Source organism: Dermacentor silvarum, chromosome 5, assembly GCF_013339745.2.
Source record: "Dermacentor silvarum isolate Dsil-2018 chromosome 5, BIME_Dsil_1.4, whole genome shotgun sequence".
NCBI lineage: Eukaryota > Metazoa > Arthropoda > Arachnida > Ixodida > Ixodidae > Dermacentor > Dermacentor silvarum.
The window spans coordinates 170,293,780-170,307,233 of NC_051158.1; the positions used below are offsets into that span (position 1 = coordinate 170,293,780).

The following is a 13,454-nucleotide window of genomic DNA, read 5'->3' on the forward strand; positions in this document are numbered from 1 at the left end:
GTGGGGGGCTGGGATTGGACGATAGGTCGTACAGATAGGAGAGATGTGGAATCAGTGGATTTTGGTATCAGTACAATGTGGCTCTCGCGAAACGATGGCGGCAGTAACTGGTTTTCATAAGCTTCTGTGATTACGTGATAAAGGGTTGTAGCTATTTCTGTTTTGAAAAATTTATAGAATGCCCCACTCAATCCGTCGGGTCCTGGCGTTTTGCCAGGGCTCAAGTCATCTATAGCTTCCTCTATTTCTTTGATGCTAATTGGCATTTCTAATCTTTTTCGGTCTTCCTCTTCCAGTCCGGGCAAAAGGTGTAAGAATTCGCGATCGAAACCTTGTTAACATTGCGGTTCCTGTCCTAAAAGTTCGTCGTAATATTCTACAAAGGCGCGTTGGACGGTTTCCTTGTCCCGTACTACTACATTTTGGTATGTTATCGCATTTATCTCTTTTCTCGCGGCATAACACTTTTCATCAGAAAGCGAGCGCATTGTAGGTTGTTCCCCACACCATAAACGTTCTGCGCGTGCGCGTATAATTGCACCACGATATTTTTCCTTATCGACAAGTTCCAACTGTGCTTTCGTTTGCTTTATTTCTTTTGCGAAACATCCCGGATGGTTGCTCTCCATGCTTAAATAAAAGTTGAGCTCACTTTGTAATTCCATTTCTTTTCTTTTTTCCTGGTGGTGTAAAACACTGGATCTTTCTATCGCTGTTAACTTCGTGTCTTGCTTAAAACACTCCCACTTTTCTGTATAATCTTTTTGACCACCCGATAACAGCTCTTTGAGACTGTCTTGAATTTTTTTTACAAAGGTTTCGTCCTGCAGCAGTTTTTCATTGAATTTCCATAGTCCCCAGTTGAAACTTGACGGCTTTTTTGGACCAAGTGAAAAAAGAACCAAACTGTGGTCGCTAAAATAAACATGACTGATTTCATAATCACTGCACAATGGTATCGCTTCCGCAGAAACATAGACACGATCCAGTCTTGCGTGGCTGTCCCCTTGAAAATGAGTGAACTGAGGTGAATCATTGTTGGCCAAAACGGCGCCTACATCCTCTAAATTATGTTCTTCCACCAGTGCTGCTAAACGTAGCGCACTTACATCGAGACCAGGCTGCTTACGGGCTCTGTCTTCCACTTTGCAAACACAGTTGAAGTCTCCCATGATGACTATTGTTCTCTCACACTTCAAGTGACATTCCACGCATTCAAAAAACGCCCTTCGCTCGGCTGTTCTATTTGGCGCGTAAATGCAGATAACACGCCACTTCAGAGTACAAAACAAAAAATCACACACTATAATGCGCCCGCTATCATCACTAAATACATTTTCAACACATATACCAATATTATTCCGGAGAAAGAGCGCACAGCCCCCCGCTCTTCCAACAGAATGGGAAACACACACATAATATCTAGTCATGAAAGGTTGCACTAGGCGGTCCGTCCCTTCCTCAGTTTCAATCTTTGTTTCCTGAACCGCAATAATGTCGAGATTCTTTTCGATGAACAGGTGGTTAAGCTGACATTGTTTCCTCCTTGCCGTAAGACCCCGCACGTTAATCGTGCCGACGCGTAAGGGTGTTTCGAGGCGTAGCTCCATTTCTACATGAAAGAGATCACAATCTATGCACTGCTATTGTCGGCTACGAAAGGTCACTCACATTGCCTTCACGTGTCTGCAGTCAGCTTGCACGTTTGACTGGCATTCCATCCGTAGCTCCAAAGTAGCAGCATTGCCTCCCCTCACCCCCCACTGAAACGGGCACAAACACACGCAAGCACGACGTATTAAGTCGGAGGTGTCCCCGACACCTTTCTGTCCGGCGGTAGGTTTGGCGCCGGTCGAAAGGTAGGCCTCCGGCCAGTTGCTGTCTTCACAGGTGGTTCGCTCGCACTGGAAGTGCTCAACTTTTGCTCACCTCCGGCACTTTCTTCGTGCGTTCTCTTGGCCGCTGCTGCCGCTTTGCTCGTTTCCGTGGTGTCCATGAGGCATGCATCATCCTGTGAAGTTGTTGCGGACGGTTGCTTGCCTGCACTTGCGTCGTTGTTTGTTTCAGCCTCTTTAGCAGGTGTAGGCGCGCCTGATGTCAATATGGCTTCACTCGCGACCTGCGTAAGATCGTGTTTCTCCGTCGTTACCGCCAAGTCTTTCTTCGAAGGCGGCGACAAGGTTGGTCCAGACGCACTGCAAGTTTCCTCCGCGTCAACTTCGTCCGTAAGGAGCTCGTTGACGATTTCCTCATTTTTTGGTGGCCCTGCGATGCTTGCGTACGTGCGTACGCACTGACTGTCTTCGTGGCCGAATCTTCGACACACAGAACAACGCGGCACTCACGTCTGATGTGCCCCGTACGGTTGCACCGAAGACATAGGGGAGCACGACCTGCCACGACCACTAGCGCCATTATGCCTGCTATTCCTATCTGATGCGGAAGATCATCAATTGTCAAGCCAGGCTTCAGCTTCAGGGACACCGTACGCATAGACGATCCCTTGTCCGTGACACCTTGTACACGCCAGCGTTCTTTTTGGATGTCAGATACTTTTCCGTACGGAGCAAACGCCGCATGTACGTCATCGTCATGCACATTGTGCAGTAACCAGTGCAGCTTTAGCCGCACCTCCCGGTTATGCGGATCCACAACCAAACAGCGTCGATCCTTGACTTGAACTTCCGCGTGCTTCAGCATCTTCTTCGTCGCCTCTGCACTCTCGAACGTCACAGCCCAGACGTGGTTCATCTGAAACGCCCCCAAGGCGACCACCTCAGGGAGCAATTCCAGATGAGCCAACGTGTCAGAAAATCTTCGACACGAAATGGCCTCGCTTTCACGTCACCGTGAAGAAAAACGGTGTTTAAAACACACGAACCTGTTGGCAGAGGCGGCAAAACAACGTGGTAATCCGGTTCAGCGGTAGCAGTCATCCTGTTTCCGCGGCTTGGAATAGCCGCAAACACCGCCCCTACGGAGCGCGACATTCAACGTCCGTACCGAACGGTAGCCGGAAGTAGAATGTCTGAGCTAACCAGGCGGCTAGCAGATGGCAGGGCGAAGTCGAATTTGTCGACAACTCGAAGCAAAGGCAAGTGTATGACGTATTAGTTCAGCGGAAATCCGCCAGGTGTAGATAAGTAATTAAAGGGAAACTGAGACATCCACCCAAATGTAGCAATTTGCTACAATGGAAACCCAACCGTGTTCCTCGAAAGAAAGCCTCGCAATTGAAGCAAAATTCGTCCTGGTCCGGGACTTGAACCCGGGACCACTGCCTTTCCGGGGCAGCCGCTCTACCATCTGAGCTAACCAGATGGCTAGGAGATGGCAGGGCGAAGTCGAATTTGTCGACAACTCGAAGCAAAGGCAAGTGTATGATGTAATAGTTCAGCGGAAATCCGCTAGGTGTAGATAAGTAATTAAAGGGAAACTGAGACATCCACCGAAATGTAGCAATTTGCTACAATGGAAACCCAACCGGGTTCCTCGAAAGAAAGCCTCGCAGTTGAAGAAAAATTCGTCCTGGTCCGGGACTCGAACCCGGGACCACCGCCTTTCCGGGGCAGCCGCTCTACCAGCGGCTAGCAGATGGCAGGGCGAAGTCGAATTTGTCGACAACTCGAAGCAAAGGCAAGTGTATGATGTAATAGTTCAGCGGAAATCCGCTAGGTGTACATAAGTAATTAAAGGGAAACTGAGACATCCACCCAAATGTAGCAATTTGCTACAATGGAAACCCAACCGGGTTCCTCGAAAGAAAGCCTCGCAGTTGAAGAAAAATTCGTCCTGGTCCGGGACTCGAACCCGGGACCACCGCCTTTCCGGAGCAGCCGCTCTACCATCTGAGCTAACCAGGCGGCTAGCAGATGGCAGGGCGAAGTCGAATTTGTCGACAACTCGAAGCAAAGGCAAGTGTATGATGTAATAGTTCAGCGGAAATCCGCTAGGTGGAGATAAGTAATTAAAGGGAAACTGAGACATCCACCCAAATGTAGCAATTTGCTACAATGGAAACCCAACCGGGTTCCTCGAAAGAAAGCCTCGCAGTTGAAGAAAAATTTCGTCCTGGTCCGGGACTCGAACCCGGGACCACCGCCTTTCCGGGGCAGCCGCTCTACCATCAGAGCTAACCAGGCGGCTAGCAGATGGCAGGGCGAAGTCGAATTTGTCGACAACTCGAAGCAAAGGCAAGTGTATGATGTAATAGTTCAGCGGAAATCCGCTAGGTGTAGATAAGTAATTAAAGGAAAACTGAGACATCCACCCAAATGTAGCAATTTGCTACAATGGAAACCCAACCGGGTTCCTCGAAAGAAAGCCTCGCAGTTGAAGAAAAATTCGTCCTGGTCCGGGACTCGAACCCGGGACCACCGCCTTTCCGGAGCAGCCGCTCTACCATCTGAGCTAACCAGGCGGCTAGCAGATGGCAGGGCGAAGTCGAATTTGTCGACAACTCGAAGCAAAGGCAAGTGTATGATGTAATAGTTCAGCGGAAATCCGCTAGGTGGAGATAAGTAATTAAGGGGAAACTGAGACATCCACCCAAATGTAGCAATTTGCTACAATGGAAACCCAACCGGGTTCCTCGAAAGAAAGCCTCGCAGTTGAAGAAAAATTCGTCCTGGTCCGGGACTCGAACCCGGGACCACCGCCTTTCCGGGGCAGCCGCTCTACCATCTGAGCTAACCAGGCGGCTAGCAGATGGCAGGGCGAAGTCGAATTTGTCGACAACTCCAAGCAAAGGCAAGTGTATGATGTAATAGTTCAGCGGAAATCCGCTAGGTGTAGATAAGTAATTAAAGGGAAACTGAGACATCCACCCAAATGTAGCAATTTGCAACAATGGAAACCCAACCGGGTTCCTCGAAAGAAAGCCTCGCAGTTGCAGAAAAATTCGTCCTGGTCGGGACTCGAACCCGGGACCACCGCCTTTCCGGGGCAGCCGCTCTACCATTTGAGCTAACCAGGCGGCTAGCAGATGGCAGGGCGAAGTCGAATTTGTCGACAACTCGAAGCAAAGGCAAGTGTATGATGTAATAGTTCAGCGGAAATCCGCTAGGTGTAGATAAGTAATTAAAGGGAAACTGAGACATCCACCCAAATGTAGCAATTTGCTACAATGGAAACCCAACCGGGTTCCTCGAAAGAAAGCCTCGCAGTTGAAGAAAAATTCGTCCTGGTCCGGGACTCGAACCCGGGACCACCGCCTTTCCGGGGCAGCCGCTCTACCATCTGAGCTAACCAGGCGGCTAGCAGATGGCAGGGCGAAGTCGAATTTGTCGACAACTCGAAGCAAAGGCAAGTGTATCACGTATTAGTTCAGCGGAAATCCGCTAGGTGTAGATAAGTAATTAAAGGGAAACTGAGACATCCACCCAAATGTAGCAATTTGCTACAATGGAAACCCAACCGGGTTCCTCGAAAGAAAGCCTCGCAGTTGAAGAAAAATTCGTCCTGGTCCGGGACTCGAACCCGGGACCACCGCCTTTCCGGAGCAGCCGCTCTACCATCTGAGCTAACCAGGCGGCTAGCAGATGGCAGGGCGAAGTCGAATTTGTCGACAACTCGAAGCAAAGGCAAGTGTATGATGTAATAGTTCAGCGGAAATCCGCTAGGTGTAGATAAGTAATTAAAGGGAAACTGAGACATCCACCCAAATGTAGCAATTTGCTACAATGGAAACCCAACCGGGTTCCTCGAAAGAAAGCCTCGCAGTTGAAGAAAAATTCGTCCTGGTCCGGGACTCGAACCCGGGACCACCGCCTTTCCGGGGCAGCCGCTCTACCATCTGAGCTAACCAGGCGGCTAGCAGATGGCAGGGCGAAGTCGAATTTGTCGACAACTCGAAGCAAAGGCAAGTGTATGATGTAATAGTTCAGCGGAAATCCGCTAGGTGTAGATAAGTAATTAAAGGGAAACTGAGACATCCACCCAAATGTAGCAATTTGCTACAATGGAAACCCAACCGGGTTCCTCGAAAGAAAGCCTCGCAGTTGAAGAAAAATTCGTCCTGGTCCGGGACTCGAACCCGGGACCACCGCCTTTCCGGGGCAGCCGCTCTACCAGCGGCTAGCAGATGGCAGGGCGAAGTCGAATTTGTCGACAACTCGAAGCAAAGGCAAGTGTATGATGTAATAGTTCAGCGGAAATCCGCTAGGTGTAGATAAGTAATTAAAGGGAAACTGAGACATCCTCCCAAATGTAGCAATTTGCTACAATGGAAACCCAACCGGGTTCCTCGAAAGAAAGCCTCGCAGTTGAAGAAAAATTCGTCCTGGTCCGGGACTCGAACCCGGGACCACCGCCTTTTCGGAGCAGCCGCTCTACCATCTGAGCTAACCAGGCGGCTAGCAGATGGCAGGGCGAAGTCGAATTTGTCGACAACTCGAAGCAAAGGCAAGTGTATGATGTAATAGTTCAGCGGAAATCCGCTAGGTGGAGATAAGTAATTAAAGGGAAACTGAGACATCCACCCAAATGTAGCAATTTGCTACAATGGAAACCCAACCGGGTTCCTCGAAAGAAAGCCTCGCAGTTGAAGAAAATTTCGTCCTGGTCCGGGACTCGAACCCGGGACCACCGCCTTTCCGGAGCAGCCGCTCTACCATCTGAGCTAACCAGGCGGCTAGCAGATGGCAGGGCGAAGTCGAATTTGTCGACAACTCGAAGCAAAGGCAAGTGTATGATGTAATAGTTCAGCGGAAATCCGCTAGGTGTAGATAAGTAATTAAAGGGAAACTGAGACATCCACCCAAATGTAGCAATTTGCTACAATGGAAACCCAACCGGGTTCCTCGAAAGAAAGCCTCGCAGTTGAAGAAAAATTCGTCCTTGTCCGGGACTCGAACCCGGGACCACCGCCTTTCCGGGGCAGCCACTCTACCATCTGAGCTAACCAGGCGGCTAGCAGATGGCAGGGCGAAGTCGAATTTGTCGACAACTCGAAGCAAAGGCAAGTGTATGATGTAATAGTTCAGCGGAAATCCGCTAGGTGTAGATATGTAATTAAAGGGAAACTGAGAATCCACCCAAATGTAGCAATTTGCTACAATGGAAACCCAACCGGGTTCCTCGAAAGAAAGCCTCGCAGTTGAAGAAAAATTCGTCCTGGTCCGGGACTCGAACCCGGGACCACCGCCTTTCCGGGGCAGCCGCTCTACCATCTGAGCTAACCAGGCGGCTAGCAGATGGCAGGGCGAAGTCTAATTTGTCGACAACTCGAAGCAAAGGCAAGTGTATGATGTAATAGTTCAGCGGAAATCCGCTAGGTGTAGATAAGTAATTAAAGGGAAACTGAGACGTCCACCCAAATGTAGCAATTTGCTACAATGGAAACCCAACCGGGTTCCTCGAAAGAAAGCCTCGCAGTTGAAGAAAAATTCGTCCTGGTCCGGGACTCGAACCCGGGACCACCGCCTTTCCGGGGCAGCCGCTCTACCATCTGAGCTAACCAGGCGGCTAGCACATGGCAGGGCGAAGTCGAATTTGTCGACAACTCGAAGCAAAGGCAAGTGTATGATGCAATAGTTCAGCGGAAATCCGCTAGGTGTAGATAAGTAATTAAAGGGAAACTGAGACATCCTGAGAGCTCAGATGGTAGAGCGGCTGCCCCGGACAGGCGGTGGTCCCGGGTTCGAGTCCTGGACCAGGACGAATTTTTCTTCAACTGCGAGGCTTTCTTTCGAGGAACCCGGTTGGGTTTCCATTGTAGCAAATTGCTACATTTGGGTGGATGTCTCAGTTTCCCTTTAATTACTTATCTACACCTAGCGGATTTCCGCTGAACTATTACATCATACACTTGCCTTTGCTTCGAGTTGTCGACAAATTCGACTTCGCCCTGCCATCTGCTAGCCGCCTGGTTAGCTCAGTCATTCTACTTCCGGCTACCGTTCGGTACGGACGTTGAATGTCGCGCTCCGTAGGGGCGGTGTTTGCGGCTATTCCAAGCCGCGGAAACAGGATGACTGCTACCGCTGAACCGGATTACCACGTTGTTTTGCCGCCTCTGCCAACAGGTTCGTGTGTTTTAAACACCGTTTTTCTTCACGGTGACGTGAAAGCGAGGCCATTTCGTGTCGAAGATTTTCGTGACACGTTGGCTCATCTGGAATTGCTCCCTGAGGTGGTCGCCTTGGGGGCGTTTCAGATGAACCACGTCTGGGCTGTGACGTTCGAGAGTGCAGAGGCGACGAAGAAGATGCTGAAGCACGCGGAAGTTCAAGTCAAGGAACGACGCTGTTTGGTTGTGGATCCGCATAACCGGGAGGTGCGGCTAAAGCTGCACTGGTTACTGCACAATGTGCATGACGATGACGTACATGCGGCGTTTGTTCCGTACGGAAAAGTATCTGACATCCAAAAAGAACGCTGGCGTGTACAAGGTGTCACGGACAAGGGATCGTCTATGCGTACGGTGTCCCTGAAGCTGAAGCCTGGCTTGACAATTGATGATCTTCCGCATCAGATACGAATAGCAGGCATAATGGCGCTAGTGGTCGTGGCAGGTCGTGCTCCCCTATGTCTTCGGTGCAACCGTACGGGGCACATCAGACGTGAGTGCCGCGTGCCGCGTTGTTCTGTGTGTCGAAGATTCGGCCACGAAGACAGTCAGTGCGTACGCACGTACGCAAGCATCGCAGGGCCACCAAAAAATGAGGAAATCGTCAACGAGCTCCTTATGGACGAAGTTGACGCGGAGGAAACTTGCAGTGCGTCTGGACCAACCTTGTCGCCGCCTTCGAAGAAAGACTTGGCGGTAACGACGGAGAAACACGATCTTACGCAGGTCGCGAGTGAAGCCATATTGACATCAGGCGCGCCTACACCTGCTAAAGAGGCTGAAACAAACAACGACGCAAGTGCAGGCAAGCAACCGTCCGCAACAACTTCACAGGATGATGCATGCCTCATGGACACCACGGAAACGAGCAAAGCGGCAGCAGCGGCCAAGAGAACGCACGAAGAAAGTGCCGGAGGTGAGCAAAAGTTGAGCACTTCCAGTGCGAGCGAACCACCTGTGAAGACAGCAACTGGCCGGAGGCCTACCTTTCGACCGGCGCCAAACCTACCGCCGGACAGAAAGGTGTCGGGGACACCTCCGACTTAATACGTCGTGCTTGCGTGTGTTTGTGCCCGTTTCAGTGGGGGGTGAGGGGAGGCAATGCTGCTACTTTGAAGCTACGGATGGAATGCCAGTCAAACGTGCAAGCTGACTGCAGACACGTGAAGGCAATGTGAGTGACCTTTCGTAGCCGACAATAGCAGTGCATAGATTGTGATCTCTTTCATGTAGAAATGGAGCTACGCCTCGAAACACCCTTACGCGTCGGCACGATTAACGTGCGGGGTCTTACGGCAAGGAGGAAACAATGTCAGCTTAACCGCCTGTTCATCGAAAAGAATCTCGACATTATTGCGGTTCAGGAAACAAAGATTGAAACTGAGGAAGGGACGGACCGCCTAGTGCAACCTTTCATGACTAGATATTATGTGTGTGTTTCCCATTCTGTTGGAAGAGCGGGGGGCTGTGCGCTCTTTCTCCGGAATAATATTGGTATATGTGTTGAAAATGTATTTAGTGATGATAGCGGGCGCATTATAGTGTGTGATTTTTTGTTTTGTACTCTGAAGTGGCGTGTTATCTGCATTTACGCGCCAAATAGAACAGCCGAGCGAAGGGCGTTTTTTGAATGCGTGGAATGTCACTTGAAGTGTGAGAGAACCATAGTCATCATGGGAGACTTCAACTGTGTCTGCAAAGTGGAAGACAGAGCCCGTAAGCAGCCTGGTCTCGATGTAAGTGCGCTACGTTTAGCAGCACTGGTGGAAGAACATAATTTAGAGGATGTAGGCGCCGTTTTGGCCAACAATGATTCACCTCAGTTCACTCATTTTCAAGGGGACAGCCACGCAAGACTGGATCGTGTCTATGTTTCTGCGGAAGCGATACCATTGTGCAGTGATTATGAAATCAGTCATGTTTATTTTAGCGACCACAGTTTGGTTCTTTTTTCACTTGGTCCAAAAAAGCCGTCAAGTTTCAACTGGGGACTATGGAAATTCAATGAAAAACTGCTGCAGGACGAAACCTTTGTAAAAAAAATTCAAGACAGCCTCAAAGAGCTGTTATCGGGTGGTCAAAAAGATTATACAGAAAAGTGGGAGTGTTTTAAGCAAGACACGAAGTTAACAGCGATAGAAAGATCCAGTGTCTTACACCACCAGGAAAAAGAAAAGAAATGGAATTACAAAGTGAGCTCAACTTTTATTTAAGCATGGAGAGCAACCATCCGGGATGTTTCGCAAAAGAAATAAAGCAAACGAAAGCACAGTTGGAACTTGTCGATAAGGAAAAATATCGTGGTGCAATTATACGCGCACGCGCAGAACGTTTATGGTGTGGGGAACAACCTACAAAGCGCTCGCTTTCTGATGAAAAGAGTTATGCCGCGAGAAAAGAGATAAATGCGATAACATACCAAAATGTAGTAGTACGGGACAAAGAAACCGTCCAACGCGCCTTTGTAGAATATTACGACGAACTTTTAGGACAGGAACCGCAATGTGAACAAGGTTTCGATCGCGAATTCTTACACCTTTTGCCCGGACTGGAAGAGGAAGACCGAAAAAGATTAGAAATGCCAATTAGCATCAAAGAAATAGAGGAAGCTATAGATGACTTGAGCCCTGGCAAAACGCCAGGACCCGACGGATTGAGTGGGGCATTCTATAAATTTTTCAAAACAGAAATAGCTACAACCCTTTATCACGTAATCACAGAAGCTTATGAAAACCAGTTACTGCCGCCATCGTTTCGCGAGAGCCACATTGTACTGATACCAAAATCCACCGATTCCACATCTCTCCTATCTGTACGAGCCTATCGTCCAATCAGCCTAACGAATACAGACTATAAAGTATACACAAAACTTTTGGGTAGAAGGCTACAAAGCATAATAACACGGTTGATAGGGCCACATCAAACATGTGGCATCAAGGGCAGGTCAATTACCACTAACATACACGTAGCAAGAACAGTTCTTGAGCATTGTGATGACTTTTCTGGTAGGGTGGCCATGCTACAATTGGACTTGGAAAAAGCATTCGATAGGGTGACGCACGCTATTCTTTTCGATGTTTTGGAGCATGTGAACGTGGGATCAATCTTAACAGAAGGGATTAGAATGTGCTATGCAGACATCTCCACAAAAGTGATAGTTAACAGAACACTCAGCACCAGCATTCAAGTCAGATCTTCCGTGAGACAGGGATGTGGTTTATCGCCTTTACTGTTTGCCCTATATCTTGAGCCATTGTGTCTAAAGATATTAGATGATAGCAACATCAGAGGTTTTAGGGTGGGCTACAGTGAAGTAAAACTGCTGGCATACGCGGATGACGTCGCTGTTTTTTGTGATGACACGCAGAGTGTAAGCAATGCTGTGAATGTTGTGACAAAATATTGTAAAATGACAGGAAGCGTAATTAATTGGGGCAAGTCCACTGGGATATGGTATGGACAGTGGGAGGACACACCTCCATTTTTTGCAAAAATACAGTGGACAAATTTGCCGACCAAGTACTTAGGGGTACCTCTACAACACCACCAGGACACGAAAGACTATTGGCAAGGAGAGGTGGAAGAAATGAAGGCAAAAACGGCGAAGTTCGGTGGACGAGATCTGTCAATGTTCACCCGAGCAACGGTGTGTAATGTATTCTTAGTGGCCAAAATTTGGTATGTGCTGCAAGCACTATGCGCATCAAGAGTTAGCATACAAAGAATACACAGGCAGTTTGCCATCTTTATTTGGGGGTCCGTCTGGGAGCGCACCAGCCGCACTAATTTGTTTAGGACGGTGAAAAGTGGAGGCCTAGGGTTAGCTCATCTTTTTTTAAGACAAGTCGTGTCCAGATTTTTGTTTCTACGTGATCAAAAAGATCCGTTTTTGTGCGCAGTCCTTCAAACACGTTTGCGTAATGCGCTGCCTCAATTTGTTGTGTCCTCAAATTATACAATAGGACCTAGGATCAGAGGCTTCCTGCGAGAAGTCGTGTTGTCTTTTGAATTCTTATACGTGCGCTTTTCAATGGATTACCTTGCATCTGTTAAGCGCAAAAGACTTTACAAAGATTTACTTGATGTATCATTGCCAGTGCCTGTTTATCGTTCAATGTACCATTTTGAATCCAGTGGAAGGAATGTGCTGAAAAGAGTCAAGCGGATGCCGATACGGTCATCCGTAAAAACGTTTTTCTTTCAATTACACACTGGAACGCTTCCAGTGAAGCCATGGCTGAGGGAAAGGGGAATCTTTGTACCGTGGTCCGTGAACTGCCTGAGATGCAGGCAACCGGAAACTATTGAGCATATGTTTCTTGATTGTTCAGATGCGGTGTTCCTATGGGACATCCTGCAACGAACGTTGAAAGAAGAATTGCCGATTACACCATACGGCATCCGCTTCCTGCCAACTGAAAACGCAGATAAGCCATGTGATATGTTTATGGCACTTTGTTTACACAGCGTCTGGAAGACACGAATGGATGTGCGTCACGAGAGGCTAGTTATTCGTCCTGCGAAAGATCATTTTTTGGAAAGCATGCTGTATCTGCGTGAAGCTTACCGAGCAAAAAAAGAACCACCCGAATGGATACATGTATTGGATGAATTAGTGGCGATCAAGTGTTTTTAACTATCTGCAAGGACCCAAGACGGTCTTTGCTTTTATCAGTGTAAAGTGTATATGTTATGTGTGTATGTCGAAGACCGGCAATAAAGAAAAAAAAAGCCTGGTTAGCTCAGATGGTAGAGCGGCTGCCCCGGAAAGGCGGTGGTCCTAGGTTCTAGTCCCGGACCAGGACGAATTTTTCTTTATACTGCGAGGCTTTCTTTCGAGGAACCCGGTTGGGTTTCCATTGTAGCAAATTGCTACATTTGGGTGGATGTCTCAGTTTCCCTTTAATTATTTTTCTGATGCACACGTGTTCGCCCTGCATTTTGCGGTGCGATACATGCGCTTCTTGTTTTCTAGTCTTTTTAACGAATTGTTAAACCATGGTTTATGTTCATGCCTTCGAAAGGTAATTTTTGGTATGAACCTAAGTTGTTCATTTTTTCTTTGAATATCAGCCAAGTTTCATGAATGCTGCGGTTATGAAACGTATCTTGGAAGGAAGGTAGAAAATTCTGTAAATGTTCACATATTGCATAATAATTACCTTTGTCGTATAAGTGTATATTTTCTCGCCCTCCTGCCGCAGAGCTGGAGCAAAGCGAAAAGAAGCATGGACGACCTTGTGATCACTAATTTCTCTAAGAAAGGTGATGGACGACAAACTGTCTATACCGTTGACCAGTACTAAATCTAAAATGTTTTCAATGTCTTGGGTGACGGGCGTTCGCTGTGACATGAGTTGTGTTAGATTAAAGTTGAGGCAAACGC

At 48.3% G+C, this 13,454-nt stretch overlaps 1 protein-coding gene and 1 non-coding gene across 2 annotated transcripts; one reads left to right on the forward strand and one right to left on the reverse strand.

The window, feature by feature from the left end:
* Positions 1 to 6,276: 6,276 nt before the first annotated feature.
* Positions 6,277 to 6,351, reverse strand: Trnaf-gaa (transfer RNA phenylalanine (anticodon GAA)). Its single transcript has one exon. It is a non-coding gene; the product is annotated as a tRNA-Phe (tRNA).
* A 1,564-nt stretch (positions 6,352 to 7,915) lies between these two features.
* LOC119454564 (uncharacterized) lies at positions 7,916 to 9,115 on the forward strand. Its single transcript, XM_037716463.1, has one exon. It carries the CDS (start codon positions 7,916 to 7,918, stop codon positions 9,113 to 9,115), a length of 1,200 nt encoding a protein of 399 aa, XP_037572391.1.
* The last annotated feature ends 4,339 nt before the right edge of the window (positions 9,116 to 13,454 follow it).

Coding starts and splice junctions, on each gene's coding strand:
- LOC119454564 (XM_037716463.1), top strand. CDS start 7,916: ATGTCGCGCTCCGTAGGGGCGGTGTTTGCGGCTATTCCAAGCCGCGGA.